A 19,040-nucleotide genomic window follows, 5' to 3' on the forward strand; every position below is an offset into this window, starting at 1 on the left:
ACAGTACTTGCCTGGTAACTGTTATGTACCAGGCTTTCTTCTAGGCCCTGAAGGTACAACAGCGAACGGAACACTTAACGATCCCGCCCCTAGGAATTTACAGGGTAGTCGTGGGGACGGCAATACACAATAAGGAAAATATAAAGCACGTGAGCTGCCCCATCATGGAGAAAAATACCGCAAGGCCGGCGAGGAGCAGGGCGTGGTTGGGCAGGTCGGTCAGAGAAGGAGTTGGGGGGCAGGTGATACGTGAGCAGGCCCTGTTGTGGGCTGAGTTGTGTGGCCCCTGAAAGACGTGCCCACGTCTTAACCTATGGTGCACGTGACCGTGACATTATTTGGCAAGAGTTTTTGCAGATGTCACTGAGTTAGGGATCTGGAGAAGAGGTCATCCTGGATTACACGGTGGGTCCTAAATCCAAGGCAAGTGTCTCAGTGAGAAGAGGAGGCCACAGAGGAGGCCGTGTGAGGACAGGGCAGGGATGGGCCTGAAGCAGCTGCAGCCAAGGGACCCCGAGGGCTGCCAGCAGCCATAGCAAGTCGGGAGAAAGTCCAGGGACAGACTCTCCCAGAGGTTCCGGGAGGACCCACGTCGTTAACTCTTCAGTTTCAGACTTCTAACCTCCAGAACTGTAAGAGGGTTAAGTCCGTGTTGTTCTAAGCCACCCAGTTTACTGTCATTTCTTACACCGGCCACGGGACGCGAACCCAGCCCTGGAGTGCATCCATCTGGGAGGAGACATTTCCAGGAGAAGGAACAGCGGCGGTACAGACCCTGGGTTGGGGCCAGGCGTGGCCAGGGGAGAGCAGAAGGGTGAGGGGAGAGGTCACTGGCCAAGGAGGGGACAACGTCTGTTGCTATGCAACCGCTTCCCTTCAGAAAGCCTTCCTCTTCCTGCCGTTGGGCGAGTTTCTGGTCCACCTTCAGTGAGTCCAAGGTTACCTCCCTGAAGCGTCTACCTTGACCCCTCCCCTCCCGTCTGGCCGGGTGAGCCTGTCTCTTCGGCCTGTACCCACGGCTCCGTTAGGACCTTGGAGGAGCCTGGGGTGGCCGCCTCTCGCTGGGCAGGCCGGGGCCCTGGGTGACGGGGGCCGGACTTTGCCTGTTGCTTTCCTCCGCTCTGCTCTGCCCAGCCTGGAGGGCAGCCAACCTTCGAGCTGATTGCTGAGCTGAGGAATTTCACTTGGTGTTCAGAAATCCCTGCTGGAATTTTCCATTGAGATAAGCAAGGGTGAAGGTTTTGAGGTAAGGCAGATGGCTGTTTCAGCTTATCTCAAAGGCCTCAGGAGATAAGAACATTCTGGAAGACCTGCACCTCAGCCATCTAGCACACTGGGTCTGATCCTTAAGTATAGAAAGCCCCAGGAGGAAGGGGACGCCCTCTTCCCCACAAATCCCCACAGCGGGGTCATGAGCACCCCGGAAAGGAGATGTGGCAACAGTGTGGGCCACACCGGTGGCCTCTTCGCAAGGAGCGGGGACCGCGGGGCCTGGGCTGGTCACCGGCAATTTCCGCTACAAGCCCCACAACTGCTTCCAAAATCCCAGAAATGTTTCCGTGGCGGAGGGTCAGGCGTTTGCCGCACGACCCCAGGAAGGCAAATGGGCGGGAAGTTGCAAAAGGCTGATTTGGTTGCAAAAGGGCCCACGTGCAGGGGCTGCCCCCCCACCCCCCATGTCGGAGCAGCGACTGGAAAATCAGTTGGGCCGGGGTTACAGTCTTCAGTCACTAGCTGGGCGCTCAGCCCAGAGAATCCCCGGGGACACTTCCGGCTTTAACACTCTATGATTGTGTATTTCTTTCCAAAGGGGAATACGGTAAAACCTTGGATTGCAGGTAACTTGCTGCGCGAACGTTTCCCTTACGTTTTAACTCGGCGAAGGAGCCATGTCTTGCAACACGAGTCCTACGTGACGCCGAACGTCACGTGACCCCAGCTGAGCCAATGGAGCTTGGCTCTGAGATGCCAGGGCCGTGGGTGACCAGCGTGTTTCCAGGACGGGTTATGCTCGCAAACCAAGGTTTCACCGTATGCGCCCGTGAGTGTGGGTGCTCGTTCGTGTGGCCCGATTACGGGGCGTAGTAAGGAGTCCCCTGCTGACGGGCATCCAGGACCATGGGCTCCAGACAGCCTGTGGCCCAGCCAACTCCGTGACTGCAGCCTGGGCGACCCCCCGCAGGGGACCAGTCAGCTGTGCCCCGCCCCTCCCTGACCCATGCCGGCCGTGGCCTGTGGCCGTCTGTCACACAGCCCGGATGGAGACCCGGGCCCTGAGCCTGCCACTCGGGACCCTCAGTCGTATAATGTCTGGGCAGCTGGATAGCCACGTGGGAGCTGAACGGACTCCACAAACCTCTTCCCTGGAGGGTGCCTGGCTTTGAACGCTATTGTCTGGCCGCAGGCACAAAACTCCCTTTTCGGATGTAGGATGCTGGCTATCGCTGGCCTTGTGTCTGCACTCCTGCCCTGAAGCTGGGATTTACACCTCCCTCTCGTGTTGTGTCCCCTCCCCAAAACCTGCAGGGAGGTGGATGCTTCGCTGTAAATGGGGAGGAGCAGGTCTGTGCTGGAAAAGAAAAGGAAAGCACCTTCATGTGTTTCAAACCTGGATCTTCCCCATCTGGGTTATAAAGGCGGAGCACATCCTCCCCCCGCCCCCGACACTGGTTACTGGTCTGCTGGGGGGGGGTGCAGGTGCCATTCACACGTGGGGAGGGCTCCAGGGTCCTCAGGGAGGCAGGTCCAGCCACGCTGGTTGGTGGGATCCCGGGAGGCGGCCACACCCGGAGGAAACGATTGTGTGGAGGAAGGATTCTCCTGCCCCAGAGGCGGCGTGGGCTCCGCAGAGAGAGTCCGGTCCTGAAGGGCGGTGTGAGGGCGTCCCGTCAGAAGCCTGGCACAGATGCCCCCCAGCACCCCACGGAGGGCGTGGGATGTTTTCCGGCAGCTCAGTGGGATGGGAGCCCCCTTCTGTCCATCCCTCCTGAGGCTGGGTCTTCCTGTCCCCTGGGAGGAGCGCTTGGCCTCCAGGGTGACGAAGCTGGGGGGGGCGGTATTAGAGAGACGCAGCCCCTCACGCGCCGTGGTGCCAGGACCCGGTTCTCTGCCCCAGGACCAGCCCTGGCTTGCAGGGTCTGCCGCAGGAATCAATTCAGTTGACCAAAATACAACCCCTTTTCACCCTGGGTTTGAAGGTTTGAGAGCAGCAGAGAGCCCTGCGGTCCCAGGAAGGAGGGGGCGGGGGCCCCCAGCACTGAAAGGAGGGACGGAGAACGAAGCCCATGCGCTCCCCTGAGCCGGATGGCAGCAGACACCTGCAGCGGCGCTTCCTAGCCGGCCTCTGCCCTGCCCGGCCCAGGGGACGCCCACCCCGGCAGCTCTGCCCTGGAGCCTCCGGGAAGGGGGAGGAGGCTGGACTTTGGGGCCGGAGGGCGGGTGCTCGGCCAGGGCTGCCCTTCTGACCCGACCCCGCCTGCCCTGCCGTGCCCGGCGCCCGATCGGGGAAGCAAGCCTTTGCTGGGGCCGGAGGAGGGAGACTGGGGAGACAGGCAGAGGCCCCGCAGGACCCGGGGATGACAGGCCCGCAGGCTTCCCGGAGGTGACCAGCCCGGGGACACGTGAGTCATTGTTTCAACTTCTGTGTGCTTTGTGGAGTGTGAGTGTGTGTGCATTTGTGTGTGTGTTTGTGTCTGTGGGTCTGCATGTGTCTATGTATGTCTGTGTGTGTTTTGGGGTATGTGTGTGTGTGTGTGCACATGTGTGCACGTGTGTGTGTCTGTGACCTTGTCCTTGTGCACATAATCAAAAGGGCAGAGCGCAGGGTGCGGAGTTGGTTCTGACGGCCAGGAGGGCCCTTGTTTGGAGCCCCCGCGGCGGGCGAGGGCAGGTCCCAGCAGGAGACTCCGGTGAGACAGCGGCTCTCGGGAAGGCTCCCGCCAGGCGGTCACCGCGCGCTGCTGGCGGCGGAGGAGCCCTCCAGGGGACCCGTGGCCCATGACCCAGGTGCTCGGGGAGCACGGACCGGCCGCGGCACGAGAGGCACGAAATCCCGGTGTTGTTTACACTCTGGGCACACAAGTGACGTCTGTCCTGCACGACAGACTCAGCACACCGCACCCTCCCCCGAAATGCCGCCTCCCACCCTGAAAAAGGGCTAGTTTGGGTTTGCGGTCCTTTCTTTTTCCCTTTTGTGGAAAGGAGATGAGCTTGTAAAAACTAAAAAACGGCCCTTAGTCGGATGTTCCAGAGAGCGCTCTTAACCCTAATCACGAATATTTCGTTGCTCTGAACAACTTTATATTTAGAAGGACTTCAAACAACCCCGTCTTGATTAAAGTCTAGAGGCTGGGCCAGAAGTCATGTTTTTAATTTTCTCTCCGAACAGAGGGCTCCGTGTCTGACTGTCGGAAGCTGACACAGCCAGTCACACAGAAAGGGGGCCGGAGGGGGCTTTCTGCAGCCTCGCCGATTACAGAGAAGTCACTTGTGACCGAGAAAAAATCCAGTCATTGGGAAATGGTTCCGCAAAGTGGAAACGCTGTGAGAATGCTCGGTGGGTCGTAATTGTGGGTGGCCGACTGCCTGCAGAGCACTGCAGCGATGGAGAAAGTGGCTTTCACACGCGTTGTGGGCTGAACGGGAGGGTACAGAATTTTATGTTAACACTATGGGTTTTGGTTTGCTTGTTTTTAAGATTCATGGAAAAGAAAAACAAGAAGAAGATAGGCAAATGGCACTCCTGGTTATATTAAGGATGTGGGACTATGGGGGATTTACTTTTTTGATATTGACAATGATGTGTTTATATTTATAGTGAAATACTACTTTTATTTATTTTTTAATCTTTTTAAAGTTCTTATGTATTTATTTTGAGAGAGAGGTAGAGAGTGTGAACGGGGAGGGGCAGAGAGAGAGGGAGAGAGAGAATCCCAAGCACTGTCAGCATGGAGCCCGACGTGAGACTTGAACTCACGAACCATGAGATCATGACCTGAGCTGAAACCAAGAGTCAGACACTTAACCAACTGAGCCACCCAGGCGCCCTCTAACCTGTGAAATACCACTTTTAAGAATTTTTTTAAATGTTTATTTATTTTTGAGAGACAGAGCGGTAGAGAAAGAGAGGGAGACACAGAATCCGAAGCAGGCTCCAGGCTCCAAGCTGTCAGCACAGAGCCCGATGCGGGGCTCGAACTCGTGAACCATGAGATCATGACCTGAGCTGAAGTCGAACGCTCAACCAACTGAGCCACCCAGGCGCCCAGTGAAATACTATTCTTAAACAAAGAGATGCATCACTGCCATAGAAGTAGGACGCTGGAATGTGATATCATAGCAATGATGTGTTCATTCAGATTCCACCTGTTTGGATTAATGCAGATGTGTTTTGGGCTGAAGATTTTCTAGACCTAAGAGCTTTATTACTCTGAGCTCATAAAGAGCAAGGCAAACTTGAAGGGCGAATCTTCACACACTCGAGAAGGTGTTGCTGCAGGTGCATTAGAACCTCTCTGTGCAAAATTCCGGTAGAAATCAATAGGCCACCAGCTTCTAAGCAGGAGACTCCAATACTTCCGGCCAGAAACCGGGGTATTAGGTGGGGGCGGCAGAGAAAGCTCGGAAATTCGTCCTTAACAGTGTCTCTTTTTTCCAGCTGCGATGCGGTGTAAGTGGCATCTGACACTGTCGGTTTAAGGCTGCACCTGTTGACTTGATACATTTATGTACCAGGCGCGATGCCCACCATGGTGTTATTATTATGATCATAATTACTGTTTCTTTTTGGCACTGAGAACATCAAGGTTGACTCTTAGGAACTTTCAAGTATGTAACACAGTATCAGTAGCTGTGGTCTCCAGGCCCATGTCCCATGCCCAGCACTTGCTAACCTTGTAGCTGGGAGTCTGTGCCCTTGGCTGACATCTGCCCATCGCCCGCCCCCAACCCTTGGTGACGGCTTCCTACTCTGCGCGTTTCTGAGGGTTTGCCATCGAGCTGACTGTCCTCAGTGAGTTCAGGCTGGCGGCTCCCCTGGGCAGGCTCAGGGCACTGCTGTTTTTTTTTTTTCTAATGTTCATTTTATTTATTTTGAGAGAGGGAGAGAGTGGGGGAGGGGCAGAGTGAGAGGGAGAGAGAGAGTTCCAAGCAGGCTCCACACAGAGCCCGACACGGGGCTCGAACTTGCAGACTGTGAGATCATGACCTGAGAGCTGGAATCACGAGTCGGATGCTTCACTGGCTGCGCCCCCTCCCACCCCCCCGGCGCCCCTGCACCTCTGTTCTCGATGTGGGAAGCGTGTACGGGCACCCTCTGGAAGCCGCTGAAACCACATCAGGGCCCAGGGAGCCCAGTGAGAGTGTGCAAGCAGCTCGCTCCGGCTTCCGATTCTGCGTGTCTGCCTTAGAAAAGCTGCCGGGCCTCTCTGTGCGGTGGGGGTGATGCCAGAGTCCCCAGAGGCTTCTGGCTCAGCCTCAGTGGGAGGCTCAGTGCAGCCTGAGCTGGGCAGGGGCTGCGAGCATGTCCGCGCCCCCCCCCCCCCCCCCCCCCCCCCCCCCCCCCCCCCCCCCGTGGAGGTGGCCTCTCTGTTCGGCTTGGTCGCTTTTCCTGTCACAGTCTCCTCCGCGCACCTGCGCCGGGTGACCTTAAAATGAGTAATGGGCCGCTCTTCTTGGCCACTCGGGGCTGAGGCCCCCTGTACAGATCTGTTCTCCTTCTGCCTTTTTGCTGATACCCCAGGTCACTGCTCGGCAAGCTGCCCGGGGTTTGACCGGCCGAGCAAACCGTGTGGTGGGAACAGCGGGTCTGTCCACTCGTGGCTTCCTGCAGGGTCCCCTGTGTGTTCACGAGTGTTTCTTGACCACCTACTATACCACCAATGACTACAGTCCTTGCTCTCATGAGAGGTTACAGCCTGGCGCATGCGAAAAGGTCTTAATAAAATAATTCCATGAAGTGCAGCTCAGAAGTTCCAGTCCGGCAAGAGAGAGAAGTCATTAAAAAAGAATTCTTTGAGGGACACCTGGGGGGCTCAGTCGGTTGAGCATCCGACTTTGGCTCAGGTTATGATCTCATGGTTCATGGGTTCGAGCCCCAAGTCGGGCTCTGTGCTGACAGCTAGCTCAGAGCCTGGAGCCTGTCTTCATATTCTGTCTCTCTCTCTCTCTGCTCCTCCCCTACTCACACTGTCTCTCTCTCTGAAAAATAAAAACATTAAAAAAATAATTCTTTGAGTTAAGGCAGAGTTAAAAACCGAAGTTAATTCCAGCGAGAAGAGGGAGGGGACCGCAGGCCTCACAATGGCAGAGACTTTTATCGGTTTTATTTAACTGCTGTTGATGGGGACCGGATGAGATCAGGGTGGCCCCGGGGGCAGGACAGAGGTCTGCTTCAGCTGGGACAGAGACTGAGAAAATCTAGCAGCTTCACCAGGAGCAAAGCGCCCAGTTTACCGGACGGCAGAGTGGGTGGTCCGTCTGTCTCCGGAAGTACCTGGACTCTGAGACAATACCATTCTGTTACCTTTCACGGTGATTCCATTCGGAAGTCTGGACTCTGATTTGCCTCATGGCTTGCGGAGTTGGAATCAAGGGCTACAGATTTTATTCCTGGGGTCCAGCTGACGTTTCGGCCGCTCTCCTATTCGTTTGTGTGTATTTTGCGTTGGCTTTGAGTTTAGGGTTCTACCAACGAGTCCGAAATCTGTGGAAGGAACTGCACGGGTGGTGGGCTCCCGCCCAGGACCCTCGCGGGGCTGCTGTGGGTCTGGGTGTGGGGTCGTAGGAGCAGGGGTGCTGGGCTGCTGCCCAGAGCACTGTACCCAGAGCCCTGCCCCGGCTGGCAGCAAGTCACTCACATCCGGCCGCAGGCCCCTCGAGGCCGTCCCCGGTTCAGGCGGGTGTTTCGGAGCGCTGGGCGTTGAGGGGCCACTTGTCATGTGTTTGGACAGTTCACCTCCTGCGTTCAGTTATTCATTCCTCAGTGAGCACCTGCTACGTGTGAGGCCCTGCCCCCAGCCCTGAGGAGAAGAGACAAAAATCACAGCAGCGGTTCTCAGCCGTGGCAGACACCCAATCACTTGGGGGGGGCTTCCAAAAAAAACACGGATGGAAAACTTAAAACGCTTTATTTTTCTAAACCTTCTCTGAAACATACATTGCCCCTGTAAGCCTCATGCCTGATGGAGAAACTCGTGAATCCCGCGTAAGATGGCGCGGCCCCTGCCTCCGACGGCCCCTGTGCCCAAGGGCAGAGCCCCCGGGCTCCCTTCCCTCCAGACCCTACTGCCCGGTCACTGGTGCTTAGAACAGCCCTGTTCGTATTTCACACTCAGCCTGGTTTGTTTTGAGACGTTGATTGCAAACTCGCTTCTTCCCCTCCTGTCCCTGCAGGCAGACCAGGCGGGTCCTGGCCGTGGCCACTGGCTGGGGCAGCGTGGGGGCAAGGGGCGGGTGCGGGGCATGCTTCAAACCTCCTTCCCTCCCTCCATTCCCGTAGCCCTGGGGGGCCTCCCTCCCACCCACTGAGGGAGGGCGGGGCAGAGACTGTTCCTGAGACTGCCGGCCGGCCACTGGTGGGCTTCGGTATATATATTTTAAATTTTTTAACGTCTTTTTATTTTGGAGAGACAGAGAGACAAAGCATGAGCGGGGGAGGGGCAGAGAGAGAAGGAGACACCGAATTGGAAGCAGCTTCAGGCTGAGCTGTCAGCACAGAGTCTGACATGGGGCTCGAACCCACGAACCGTGAGATCATGACCTGAGCCAGAGCCGGACGCTTAGCTGACTGAGCCGCCCGGGCGCCTCTAAGTAACGGTTGTTTTAAAAAGTGAGAAGGACGGAGTGAGAGCAACACGCCCATACGATAACCACACTTCACTGTTTTCCACGCAGCCCCGCGTGATGCCGTGGGTCCTGCCGGGCCCCCCCGGTCCCCCCTTCCCACACATGACCCCCATTAGTTCCTCACAACAGACCTGTCACCGGGCACTGCGCAGCCCACTCCACAGATGAGGAGACGGGGTGCAGAGTGGGGCACGGGTACCACCCCAGCTGCCTCTGACTCAGAGCTCCGTTGGGTTCACGGCCGGCCACCTTCGGAGCGGCACCCCAGGGGCGAACGCGCTACTACGGCCCTTTGGCTTCAGACATTCAACCTCCTGCAAATGCTGTCTCTTTCAGGGCATGGCGCAGGCGGGAGGGGTCCCCTGCCCCGAGGCTGCCCCGGGCCAGCCCTGCGTGTTCAAGCTGGTCCTCTTGGGAAGCAGCTCTGTGGGCAAGTCCAGCCTGGCTCTCCGGTACGTGAAGAACGACTTCAAGAGCCTCCTGCCCACCGTGGGATGTAAGTGACACGGGACAGCGCGCCCTCCGTTAGTCAGCTGGAGGAGAAGCCAGGCCGATGGCCCGGGGGCGGGGCACGTCCCCCCTCCCCTGGAGCCCTGGGGCTGCGCCCAGCACCGCCGGAGGGCAGGAGGCCCCCGGTGGTCAGACTGGTCAGACGCGTGTGGGACCCAGCAGGAGTCTACTGGGGACAGAGATTCAGGGTCAGGGCCTGGGCCCCCAGGGGCTGGTATGAGGGATTGTGCTTGGTGGAGGGGGAAGCCCAGAGGAAGCCCCTCCCTCCGCCCTCGCCGGCTCCGACACTCAGCCACCCAGATGCGCTGGTCCCGCACCCCTCCTGGGCTCCCTCCTTGCTGGCGCTGCCCTCCAGGGGCGGTTTACGGAAGACTGGCTTTCTCTCTGCCCGACCCGGTTTACCAGCCTGGCCTGGATCGTGGGGGCGGGTGCAGAGGACGGGGTGGCAGGGAGGGGAGACCCTCCCACTGCACTGCTTGAGGACGTGACACGTCACGGCTCCCAAGGGTACGGGGCTTCGGAGCACCTGCTGGGTTGTCGGCCTCCGTCACGTCCTGCCTGGGCTGAAAATCCTGTTTTCCACCAAAAGCAGGGAAACTCAACACGCACCTCGGGCCGTCCCTCTTGGGGGGTGGCTGGCCTGGCGGGAAGAAGGGTCCCCCACTCCAAGCCAGAGCGGCCTCTTCAGATATGGACTCTGCCATGACGAGCCTTCTGCTTACACTTTGTTGAGTCCACTCGTTAATTCATTCACTCATTCATTCATTCACTCCCTCATTCTCTCATTTAGCAAGTTCCTGCAGGGACGGCCTCTGGCCCACGCCTGCACAGGGTGTGGAGGGCTCTGTCAGAAGCCAAACAGACACACCAAACACAGAGCCAGGACGCTACATTTGATGCATGCTTTGGCTACTTGGGAGCCCTCCGGTTTTCCCGGGGCGTGTGTGCATGTGTGTGTGTGTGTGTGTGTGTGTGTGTGTGTGTGATTCCGGAGAGTGCTGGAGGGACACGGGGGCCGAGGGATCTGCCAGGCCCAGGCCCCCAGTGCTACTGGTGAGCGAGGCAGAGGAGCGGTGGGGGTGTGGGCTCCAGGAAGGGAACGGGGGGGAGAGCCAGTAATGACAGTGGCCAGGGCGGCTGGAGTGGACTTAAAAAGTACACCAAAGTGCTAAGTCTGGCTTCGGGTGGGCTTGGGCTGAGCGCAGAGGCCACAGAAGGGGGCCTGGCCCTCGGGTGTGCGCCTGGGTGTGAGCTGGGTGTGAGCTGGGTGTGAGCTGGGTGGTGAAGGTTCAAGGCGAGGAGGAGAGACAGCAGGTTCCAGACCCCTCAGCTCTCGGGGTGGGTAGAGAAGAGAGGCTGGCGGGCTGGGCTTTCCTGCTCTGCTGGGTTTTCCAAAGGTTCCAGGAAACCTCCATTTGCATATCCCGTTTGGCTGATGCCAAAGCTGAGGAGCTGTCACAGGGATGGTAAGTCCCTGGAGGCCTAAATACGTACTGAAGGCCTTTTGCCAGAAAAGTTTGAGACCTTGCTCCAGCAGTCGGCCAGAGTGAGCCCGTCCCCTCCCCACCCCCTCCCCCAAGCCAGGTCTGGGACCCTGCCTCTGTCTTGGGGCTGGTGTTTTAGGGTCTCTGTTCTCCTTCCGCTGTGCCTGGGGCGAGTGAGTGTGGGGGCAGGAGACAACCAGCTTAGTCCTGGGGCACAGCCATTGGGCAATCCTTTATTCCACCGCCTGTCAATCATGGGGCTGGCACTGACTTGTGTGCCCCTACTGCTCGCCGGCCCTGCGCTGGGGGCTGGGACGGAGGGCCAATAACCCCTCCTTTGCTCTTAGGAGTTAAATCCCGGGCGGAAACGCTGTAGTCAGGGCCTACCTCATGCGATGCGACCATCTTTGGAGGTGGATACTGTCATTATGACATTATTATAAAAATAAAGAAATAAGGGAAGTTAACTATTTTGTGTACGTTGTAATATGTATCAGTGTATTATAATGTATTCTATATTATTAATGATGCTACTATAATCACCGCGTCATTATACGTTATTATAAAAGTCGATATTCCCAGTTTTCAGACCAGGACATGAGCGACCCCTTAGTCTATGGAAATGCAGTCTGCATTGCACAAAATCCCCCCGAAGGCAGGCAGTTGTCACACGTGGCACTGGCTCTAACAGGGACCTGGCTTTAGTTCTGGGGAAAGTGAGGGGGGGGCAAAGCGGGGACAGTGACCAAGGTCGGGTGGGCGGGTGCTTGGCCTGCAGGAAACCCTCAATAAACATGACCCGGATGGTGGCACATGGGTAAACGGGTCGTCTGGTCTTGACATGTCTGTGAAATGGGATACACACAACCCCCGTGCTGGGATCTCCCTGCAGGGCTGACTTCAGGCTGTCTGCAGTCACCTGTCACCACCTTAGCACTTAGGTCACCACCCACCCCCTCACTGCAGAGCGCAGGGTGGGACCGGGGCCGGCTTGTCCAGGGTAGTGCTGTTTTCCAAGCGTGCTGGCTTCAGGATAACTCCAGGAGGGTGGGGGTCCCTGGCCCCCCCAGGGGATCTGGATCTGTTGCCCTCCACATCCCCGCTGCCACGGAGGTCCTGATCCCACTGGAGGACAGAGCCTAGCCAGGGAGGGGGAGGCTGTGGCTAGGGGGCTTGAACCGCAGAGAGCTCCTGGAGACCCCACTGGGGTCCGCACAGAGTGACCCCTCATCCTGGAGTCCACACTGGCCGCAGGCAGGAATTCGGGCCCATTTCCCAGCGCGGCACAGTCCGAGGGACATCTTTTGGAGAAATGGTGACATCTAGCGGTTGTGTGCGTGTTTGCCTGCGGGGAGCGGGGCCTGGTGTGGGAAGGGAAGGGCCACAGACCTTTGCCACCAGCACGGCCTTCTAAACTATCGCTGCTGCGCCCTGGGGCCCTGTTCCACCCGCGCTCCAATGATAGTGTCTGTGAAAAAGGCAACCGTGCGACGAGGCTTAGAGGAGCGAATTGGCTGTTTGTGGACATTAAAAGGAGAGAAAGCACAACTACGTCCCTTGTGTCAACATTTATAGAGACGCTTTTTAATCTGGGTGATACAGTACAAGTCAGGCGGGCAGACGGTAGGCTGTTCAGTGCACCAGCTTCCAAGAGCCCTCCCTCCCCCGGGCCCAGAGAGGAGGCGGCGGCCGTGGGCGTGGCCGTGGGCGTGGCTGTGGGCGTGGCTGGAAGCATCCTCTTTGGGGCCCCGCGGCACCTGTGTTGAGGTCTTTGGTGGGACCAGACAGGAGACCTGGGTGGTGCTGTGATGGGGCCACGCCATGAAATCGCAGGCGGCGGCTCCGGCTCAGGGCCTCCAAGGCCCGTGAAAATCTGCCAGTGCGTTCTCTCCACCAGGGTATTCTAGAAGCTCAAAAACTCCCTGGGTCTGGGCCTGATCCCACCCCCAGGCCCCACCTCGTGGCTAATATCATTTCAGTCTCCAAGTCTGTCTGGATTCCTGGGAAGTTTATTTTTCAATCGTGTTTCGGCTTTAGCTGTGACGATGTGGACCATGCGGTCAGCGGGATTCAGAAGGAGGGCCATAATTAACGGGGGCTCTTTTTCTGGCTGGAACCCTGGGGTCTCTGGGGCCTGGGGCTGGAAGGTGGCTCTGGATTCCATTCCAGGGGCCCAGAGGGACCTTGCATGTGTCTCCAGGGAGGATAGGGTTCTGGTCTCTGCAAATCTCCAGTCACTCGAGCCCTCTCATCACTTGGACTAAAACCCTCCTTGCAAATCCGTTGGGGCCGCCCATGCATTTTAGCTCAACAGGAGCCGTCTTCTCCAAAGTGGAGAAGGAGAAGATGGGCAGTTAAGGTTGCTGAAGAGGAAGCGGACCTAGAGTCAGGCCCCGGGGAAGCTGGCAGTGGCCTCCGCTCACCCGCTGCTCCCTGTTCAGGCCTGACGTAGCCCCGTGGGAGCCGGGAGCCCTTGTCCCGCTACTGAGACAGGCTGTAGCTTTGACCCAGAGCCGAGGCTGCCCAGCGGCCACAGCAAACACCACGGCGGAGACTTATTCTCACAGCTCTGGAGGCTGACGTCTGAGGTCAGCACGCAGCCTGGCGGGATTGTCCTGGAGGCTCCTCTTGGCCTGCGGGTGCCGCCACGCTGCTGCTGTCTTGCCGTGTGCTCGTGTGGCCTTTCTCTGTGCTCACATGGGAGGCAGGGGACACGCAGGCGGCCAGAGGAATGATGCCAAGTGGGGCCTGCAGAGAGGTCAGCAGGGAGAGGCGTCGGCGAGGCCAGACGGTCAGCAGGAGGCAGGAGGGATTTGGGGGGTATTGGTGTGGTCGTGAGCACCTCTTGGCCAGGTTGGTCTGGCCACTGAGCGGCCGGTGGGGCAGGGGTGTGGATGGTTCTAGAAGTCCCCGGGGCTCAGGTGCATCACTGGAAGCCCACAGGGACATGCTGGACCCCGGGTTGTCAGGGGCCCCTTCCATGTCACGCCGTCCGGAGGCCTTTGTCCTCGGCCCTGAGAGTTCATCTCCCCACCCGGAGCCTCTGTGGAACCTGCAAAGGGTCCACAGCAAATGACTTCTTTTTTTTCTTTTTTCTTTTCTTTTCTCTTTTCTTTTCTTTTTTCTCCCCTCCCCTCCCCTCCTCTCCTCTTTTCTCCTTTCCTTTCTTTTCCTTTCCTTCCTTTTATTTTCTCTTTTCTTCTCTTTTCATGGGAGCGCCGTCTTCCAGGAGAGGTGTTCGCTCAGCCTGCCTGGGGGTGGGTGGCCGGAAGCGCACGCGCTGGTGTCTCTCTGAGCCCGGGGCTCACGATGGCCCAATGGCTCGGCCCGCGCTGGGGGGTAAAGGCCCCGCCCGGCTGGTGAAGCTGTCCCCCGGCTTCTGTTTCAGGCGCGTTCTTCACGAAGGAGGTGGGCTCGGGGGCCGCGTCCGCGAGGCTGGAGATCTGGGACACCGCCGGCCAGGAGAAGTACCACAGCATCTGCCACCTGTACTTCAGGGGCGCCAACGCCGCGCTCTTGGTCTACGACATCACCAAGAAGGTGAGGCCCCCCGCGGGCGCGTCCCCACCCACCTCCACAAGGCTCTCTGTTCTCTCAGTCACAGCCCATCCTCTGAAGGCTTTCTGTGACCAGCCCGTGACGGCGCTTTATGGTAAAATCACCACAACCAGCAGAAAACACTTTAGTGAAAGTCTGCCGCTTCCTCCGGGAAGCCCTCACTGATAGCCCCTGCTCCTCCTGCATGCTGAGTGTGCCCCGCCATGGTGCTCTCGGAACACCCTGCAGAGAGCACCACCATTATCGCCCATAATTCCCTGGGTGCCCACAAAATTGGTGGGGGGGGTGTCCTGGAAACCGCACATGGTCTCTGGCTGCACATCACACCCCCCCACAGTGTCCTCTGGGTAGATGCGAAGTACGCGTGACCAGGTGCTTAGCGCAGGAGGAGGGAGGGGAGCCTGACTCAGCCTGAGGTTGGGAGGCTTCTGCAGGGAGGGAGGGAAAAGGGGGGAGTAGCCTGTGGGGTGGGGCGGGGAAGGGGGGCAGCGGGCAGGTGAGCAGGAAGGGGAGACAGTTTTCAGTGAGTCTGCAGGGGTAGGATGGGCGCAGGGGGAGGCCGCCCACTTGAGCAGCTCAGCGGCCGGGAGTGGGGAGGGGCTACGTGGGGCTTGGTCTCCAGGGTCCTGAAGGTAGGATCGGGTGATGGCCGCGCCCCCAAGACCTCCTGCGCACAGTGCTCCCGGGAGTGAGGGGCTCCGGAGCTTGAAGTCTGACCCTGAACAGCCCGCAGCCCCCCGAACTCGGGCGCTGCGGGGGTGGGGAAGGAGCCGTGCTGTGACCAGGGCCCCGGAGCCAGAAGCCACGGCCGCCTCTCCTCCGGGGGGTCTGTCGTGGGGTCGTGGACCCCTGCGTTCTCACACCCGCGTTTCCGTGGCCGGGGGAGCCCATGAAAACCGCCCGGGTGTCTGTCGCCGTTAATTGTCTCCTTTGTTAGGACTCCTTCCTCGATGCGCAGCGGTGGCTTCGGGACCTGGAGAGGGAGGCCCCGCCGGGGGAGGTGGTGGTGATGCTGGTTGGCAACAAGACGGACCTCGGCGGGCAGCGGGAGGTGACGTTCCAGGTAGGCTTGGGACAGGGTGGTGTGAGCCCCGAGGGGAGAGGAGGGTGACCCCGGGGGCCCCCAGCACACCGCGTGCGCCACGTCACACAGCGTGGTCACGTCACACAGCGCGCGGTCACGTCACACAGCGTGCGCTCCTGTCACTCAGCGCGCGCTCACGTTACACAGCGCAGTCACGTCACACAGCGCGCACTCACGTCACACAGGTCACATAGCGTGCGCTCACGTTACACAGCGCGCTCACGTCACACAGCGTGCACTCACGTCACACATTGTGCGCTCCTGTCACTCAGCGTGCACTCACGTCACACAGCGTGCGCTCCTGTCACTCAGCATGCGCTCATGTCACACAGCGTGGTCACGTCACATAGCGTGCGCTCCTCACCTGCACGCACGTCGCAAACCCTCATACGTACTTCCTACGTGAACTTCCCTTTTGGGCAAAGATTTCTGGTCTTTCCTGGGAAAGTCAGGCCTAGAGAGGGTCACTCCCCAGATTGGGGGGGGGGGGCTGGGTGCGCGGCCCAGGCCATTCGTCCTGGAAGGGGAGGACCGAGCTGCCGCCTCCCGAGGACACCGCGCCCCTTCCTGCCCCTTCACCCCGAGCTGAGTTACGTGGGTTTTCAGATCTTCTCTGTGTTCCGTCAATTACTGGAAAAGGGACACGTTCCTTGCTGGGAACTGACTGAGCAGGGGCTAGAAAATAAGAAAGCCATAGTCGGGGCGCCTGGGGGGCTCAGTCGGTTAAGCGTCCGACCTCGGCTCAGGTCATGATCTCACGTTTGCGGGTTCAGGCCCCGCGTGGGGCTCTGTGCTGACAGCTCCCTCTCTCTCTCTCTCTCTCCCTCTCTCTCTCTCTCTGCCCCTCTCCTGCTCACACTGTCTCGCTCTCAAAAATGAATAAATATTAAAAAAAGAAAAGCCTCCTTCTTCCGTAAGACGACCAAAGGCAGAATAAATGTTGCAGAGACACGTAGTTCACGCGTGATCTGCAGGTGTGCAGTTCCCTATGTTAATTTTCTGGCTTTCATTGTATTCCTTTATTATTTAAAAATTTTTAAATTTAATTTAAAATATTTTAATGTTTATTTTTGAGAGAAGGGGAGAGGAACAGAGAGACGGGGACAGAGGTAGAAGTGGGCTCTGTGCTGACAGCAGATAGCCCCACACGGGGCTCGAACTCACGAACCCCAAGATCATGACCTGAGCCGAAGTCAAATGCTTAACCGCCTGAGCGACCCAGGCGCCCTTAAATTTTATTTTAGAGAGAGAGATTGTGAGTGGGGGAGAGGGGCAGAGGGAGAGAGAGAGAGAATCTGTGGGGTTCGACTGATCCCACAACCCTGGGATCATGATCTGAGCCAAAATCAAGGGTCAGACGCTCAACTGACTAAGCCACTCAGGCGCCCAGCTTTCCTTTTGAAATAACTGAGGGTTACAGAGAAGGGGTGCGAAAGTGCCGCCGAAAGTGCCGCGTGCTCGGCTCTCTGTCCCCCCCCCCCCCGCCGCTAGGGTCTCGCAGAAACACGGAGCAGAGATCAAGTCAGGAACCGGACGTTCCTGCCACACCGCTGGGCACACGCCCCCTTCAGATTGTATCAGAGCCGCCAACGCCCCGATGCGGGCTCCCCATGGCCCTAACCCGTGTGGAAGGCGAGGCGGGACCCCCGGAAGAAAGGCCCAGCGCGGTTTCCGCATTTCCTGCCTGCTCCCTTGGTTGGCCCCAAGTCAGAGCCCACAGGTGCTGGAGAGACCTGCGGGCAGGGAGCCACCAGCTTCCCCAGGGAGGGGAGCCTTCCTCCTGTGTCAGCTCCTTCCCTCCCTGCCTCCCAGCCTCCCTGCCTCCCTGCCTCCCTGCCTCCCTCCCCGCCTTCCCGCCTCCCTGCCTCCCTCCCCGCCTTCCCGCCTCCCAGCCTGCCAGCCTCCCAGCCTGCCAGCCTCCCAGCCTCCCAGTCTCCCTGCCTCCCTGCCTCCCAGCCTCCCAGCCTCCCAGCCTCCCTCCCTCCCAGCTTTCCTCCCTCCCTCCCTGCCTCCCTCCCTCCCAGCCTCCCTGCCTCCCAGCCTCCCTGCCTCCCTGGCCCTGGGCCCCTGCAGGGGACAGCCAGGACACAGAATTGGAAACTGTCACTGGTTTTGGGTCTCAGAAGGCAATTGAATATTCCTAGGGAAGAGACTTTTTTTTCCTTAAAAAATTTGTTTATAAGTTTATTTATTTATTTTGAAAAAGAGAGCATGAGCAGGGGTGGGGCTGAGACAGAGGGAGAGAGAGCATCCCAAGCAGGCTCCAGGCTGTCAGCGCAGAGCCCGATGTGGGGCTGGATCTCAAGAAGTATGAGATCATAACTTGAGAAGAAAACTAAGACTCAGGCGCTCAGCGGACTGAGCCGCCCAGGCGTCCCGGGAACAGCCTTTCCGTACATGAGTTGCCCTGTCCCCCAGGAAGGGAAAGAGTTTGCGGAGAGCCACAGGTTGCTGTTCGCGGAGGCCTCAGCCAAACTGAACCACCAGGTGACTGAGGTCTTCAGCGCCGTAGGTGAGTGGTGGGGGGCCCCCAGGAGAGCCGGGGCAGGGGTGGGGGTCATCCCTGGGGGCCCTGCTTCTTGGGTCTTGTTTCTGGATCCTGGGACCTGACAGAATGTCTCCAGGGGCTGGAAGGGGAGCAGGATTGCCAGGAGCCGGGCTTCATGGCTCCGGGTGACCATCGTGGGACTGCCCCGTGGACAGGGTGCATGCTGGGCGTGGGGCCTGCCCTCCCAGACCTCCGTCCTCTGTGCTTCACAGTCAGAGAGCTGCTGCGGAGAGAAGAGAGGAAGAGCCAGGCGCAGACGGGCGACAGGGGGCTGGCTCTGACCGGGGCGCCCGCGGGGCAGGCCAGGTGCTGCGCCCACTGACGGCAGCCCCGCCAGGACGCCCCCGGGCCCCTGCTCCGGCCGCCCCTCAGGGCGAGCCGCTGCCTCGGCCACTACTCGGATGCACCCTGACGAGTCCTAGAGGTTCTGGAAGGTGGTGGCCCTGAACATTACCATGTCCCAAAGCCGGTGGGAGTCGTCCAGGAGAGGGGCCGGTGCCAGGGGGCTCCCGGGGCTGACAAAGGACATTGTCACCTTTTAGCGTTTGTGGGCCCTGCCCCTTGGCTCCCGGTGAAGCTGGACTTTAACGTTTACCAAGGGGCCAAACCCTTTCCAAGCAGGCGCTCTGTTTCTGTCCTCAGCACGCCTTGTACCGTCCGCTTCGTTACAAACAAAACAAAACAAAACAAAACCCAACAAGGAGCTTTCCGGACATAAAGAAAAGACAAAGAAAAAGATTAAAGATTTCCCTAAGGTTAAAGTCTCCCCCACACTATAAACGTAAGATGAAAATCTACAACTTTCCAGAATGTTCTTTGCCATGAGGCTTTGTAATTCTTTATGTACAAGACGTATGTGGCCCTGCTCTTCCTTGTGAAGGTCTTGTGTCCCGGGCAGATGTCCTCGCTTGGGCTCCAATAAAACTCTTTTCTCTTTAAAATTTTAGACTCCATGTTGATGGGGTAGGGGTGTGTTGGGGCCCAGTAGGCAAAAAAAAAAAAAAAAAAAAAA

The 19,040-nt window shown here is 58.5% G+C and overlaps 1 protein-coding gene across 3 annotated transcripts; it reads left to right on the forward strand.

The window, feature by feature from the left end:
- Positions 1-3,459: 3,459 nt before the first annotated feature.
- On the forward strand, positions 3,460-19,040 carry RAB17 (RAB17, member RAS oncogene family). 3 transcript variants are annotated; one of them, XM_029933545.1, is made up of 7 exons: positions 3,461-3,620; positions 4,388-4,555; positions 9,181-9,340; positions 14,227-14,378; positions 15,334-15,459; positions 17,899-17,992; positions 18,241-19,040. In XM_029933545.1, exons 3-7 carry the CDS (start codon positions 9,184-9,186, stop codon positions 18,348-18,350), a joined length of 639 nt encoding a protein of 212 aa, XP_029789405.1. In that variant the 5' UTR covers positions 3,461-3,620; positions 4,388-4,555; positions 9,181-9,183; the 3' UTR covers positions 18,351-19,040. The 3 variants fall into 3 exon arrangements, with proteins under 3 accessions (XP_029789406.1, XP_029789405.1, XP_029789404.1); XM_029933544.1 differs by lacking the exon at positions 4,388-4,555; XM_029933546.1 differs by lacking the exons at positions 4,388-4,555; positions 17,899-17,992; positions 18,241-19,040 and adding an exon at positions 16,972-17,309 and having other exon boundaries at positions 3,460-3,620.

This window comes from Suricata suricatta, chromosome 3 (assembly GCF_006229205.1).
Source record: "Suricata suricatta isolate VVHF042 chromosome 3, meerkat_22Aug2017_6uvM2_HiC, whole genome shotgun sequence".
Lineage (NCBI taxonomy): Eukaryota > Metazoa > Chordata > Mammalia > Carnivora > Herpestidae > Suricata > Suricata suricatta.

Bases quoted from the DNA above. Each gene is read 5' to 3' on its own strand.
- RAB17 (XM_029933545.1), top strand. From the start codon at position 9,184: ATGGCGCAGGCGGGAGGGGTCCCCTGCCCCGAGGCTGCCCCGGGCCAG. The intron at 9,341-14,226 runs GTAAGTGACACG...CTTCTGTTTCAG, and splicing joins CCTCCTGCCCACCGTGGGAT to GCGCGTTCTTCACGAAGGAG. The intron at 15,460-17,898 runs GTAGGCTTGGGA...CCTGTCCCCCAG, and splicing joins AGCGGGAGGTGACGTTCCAG to GAAGGGAAAGAGTTTGCGGA.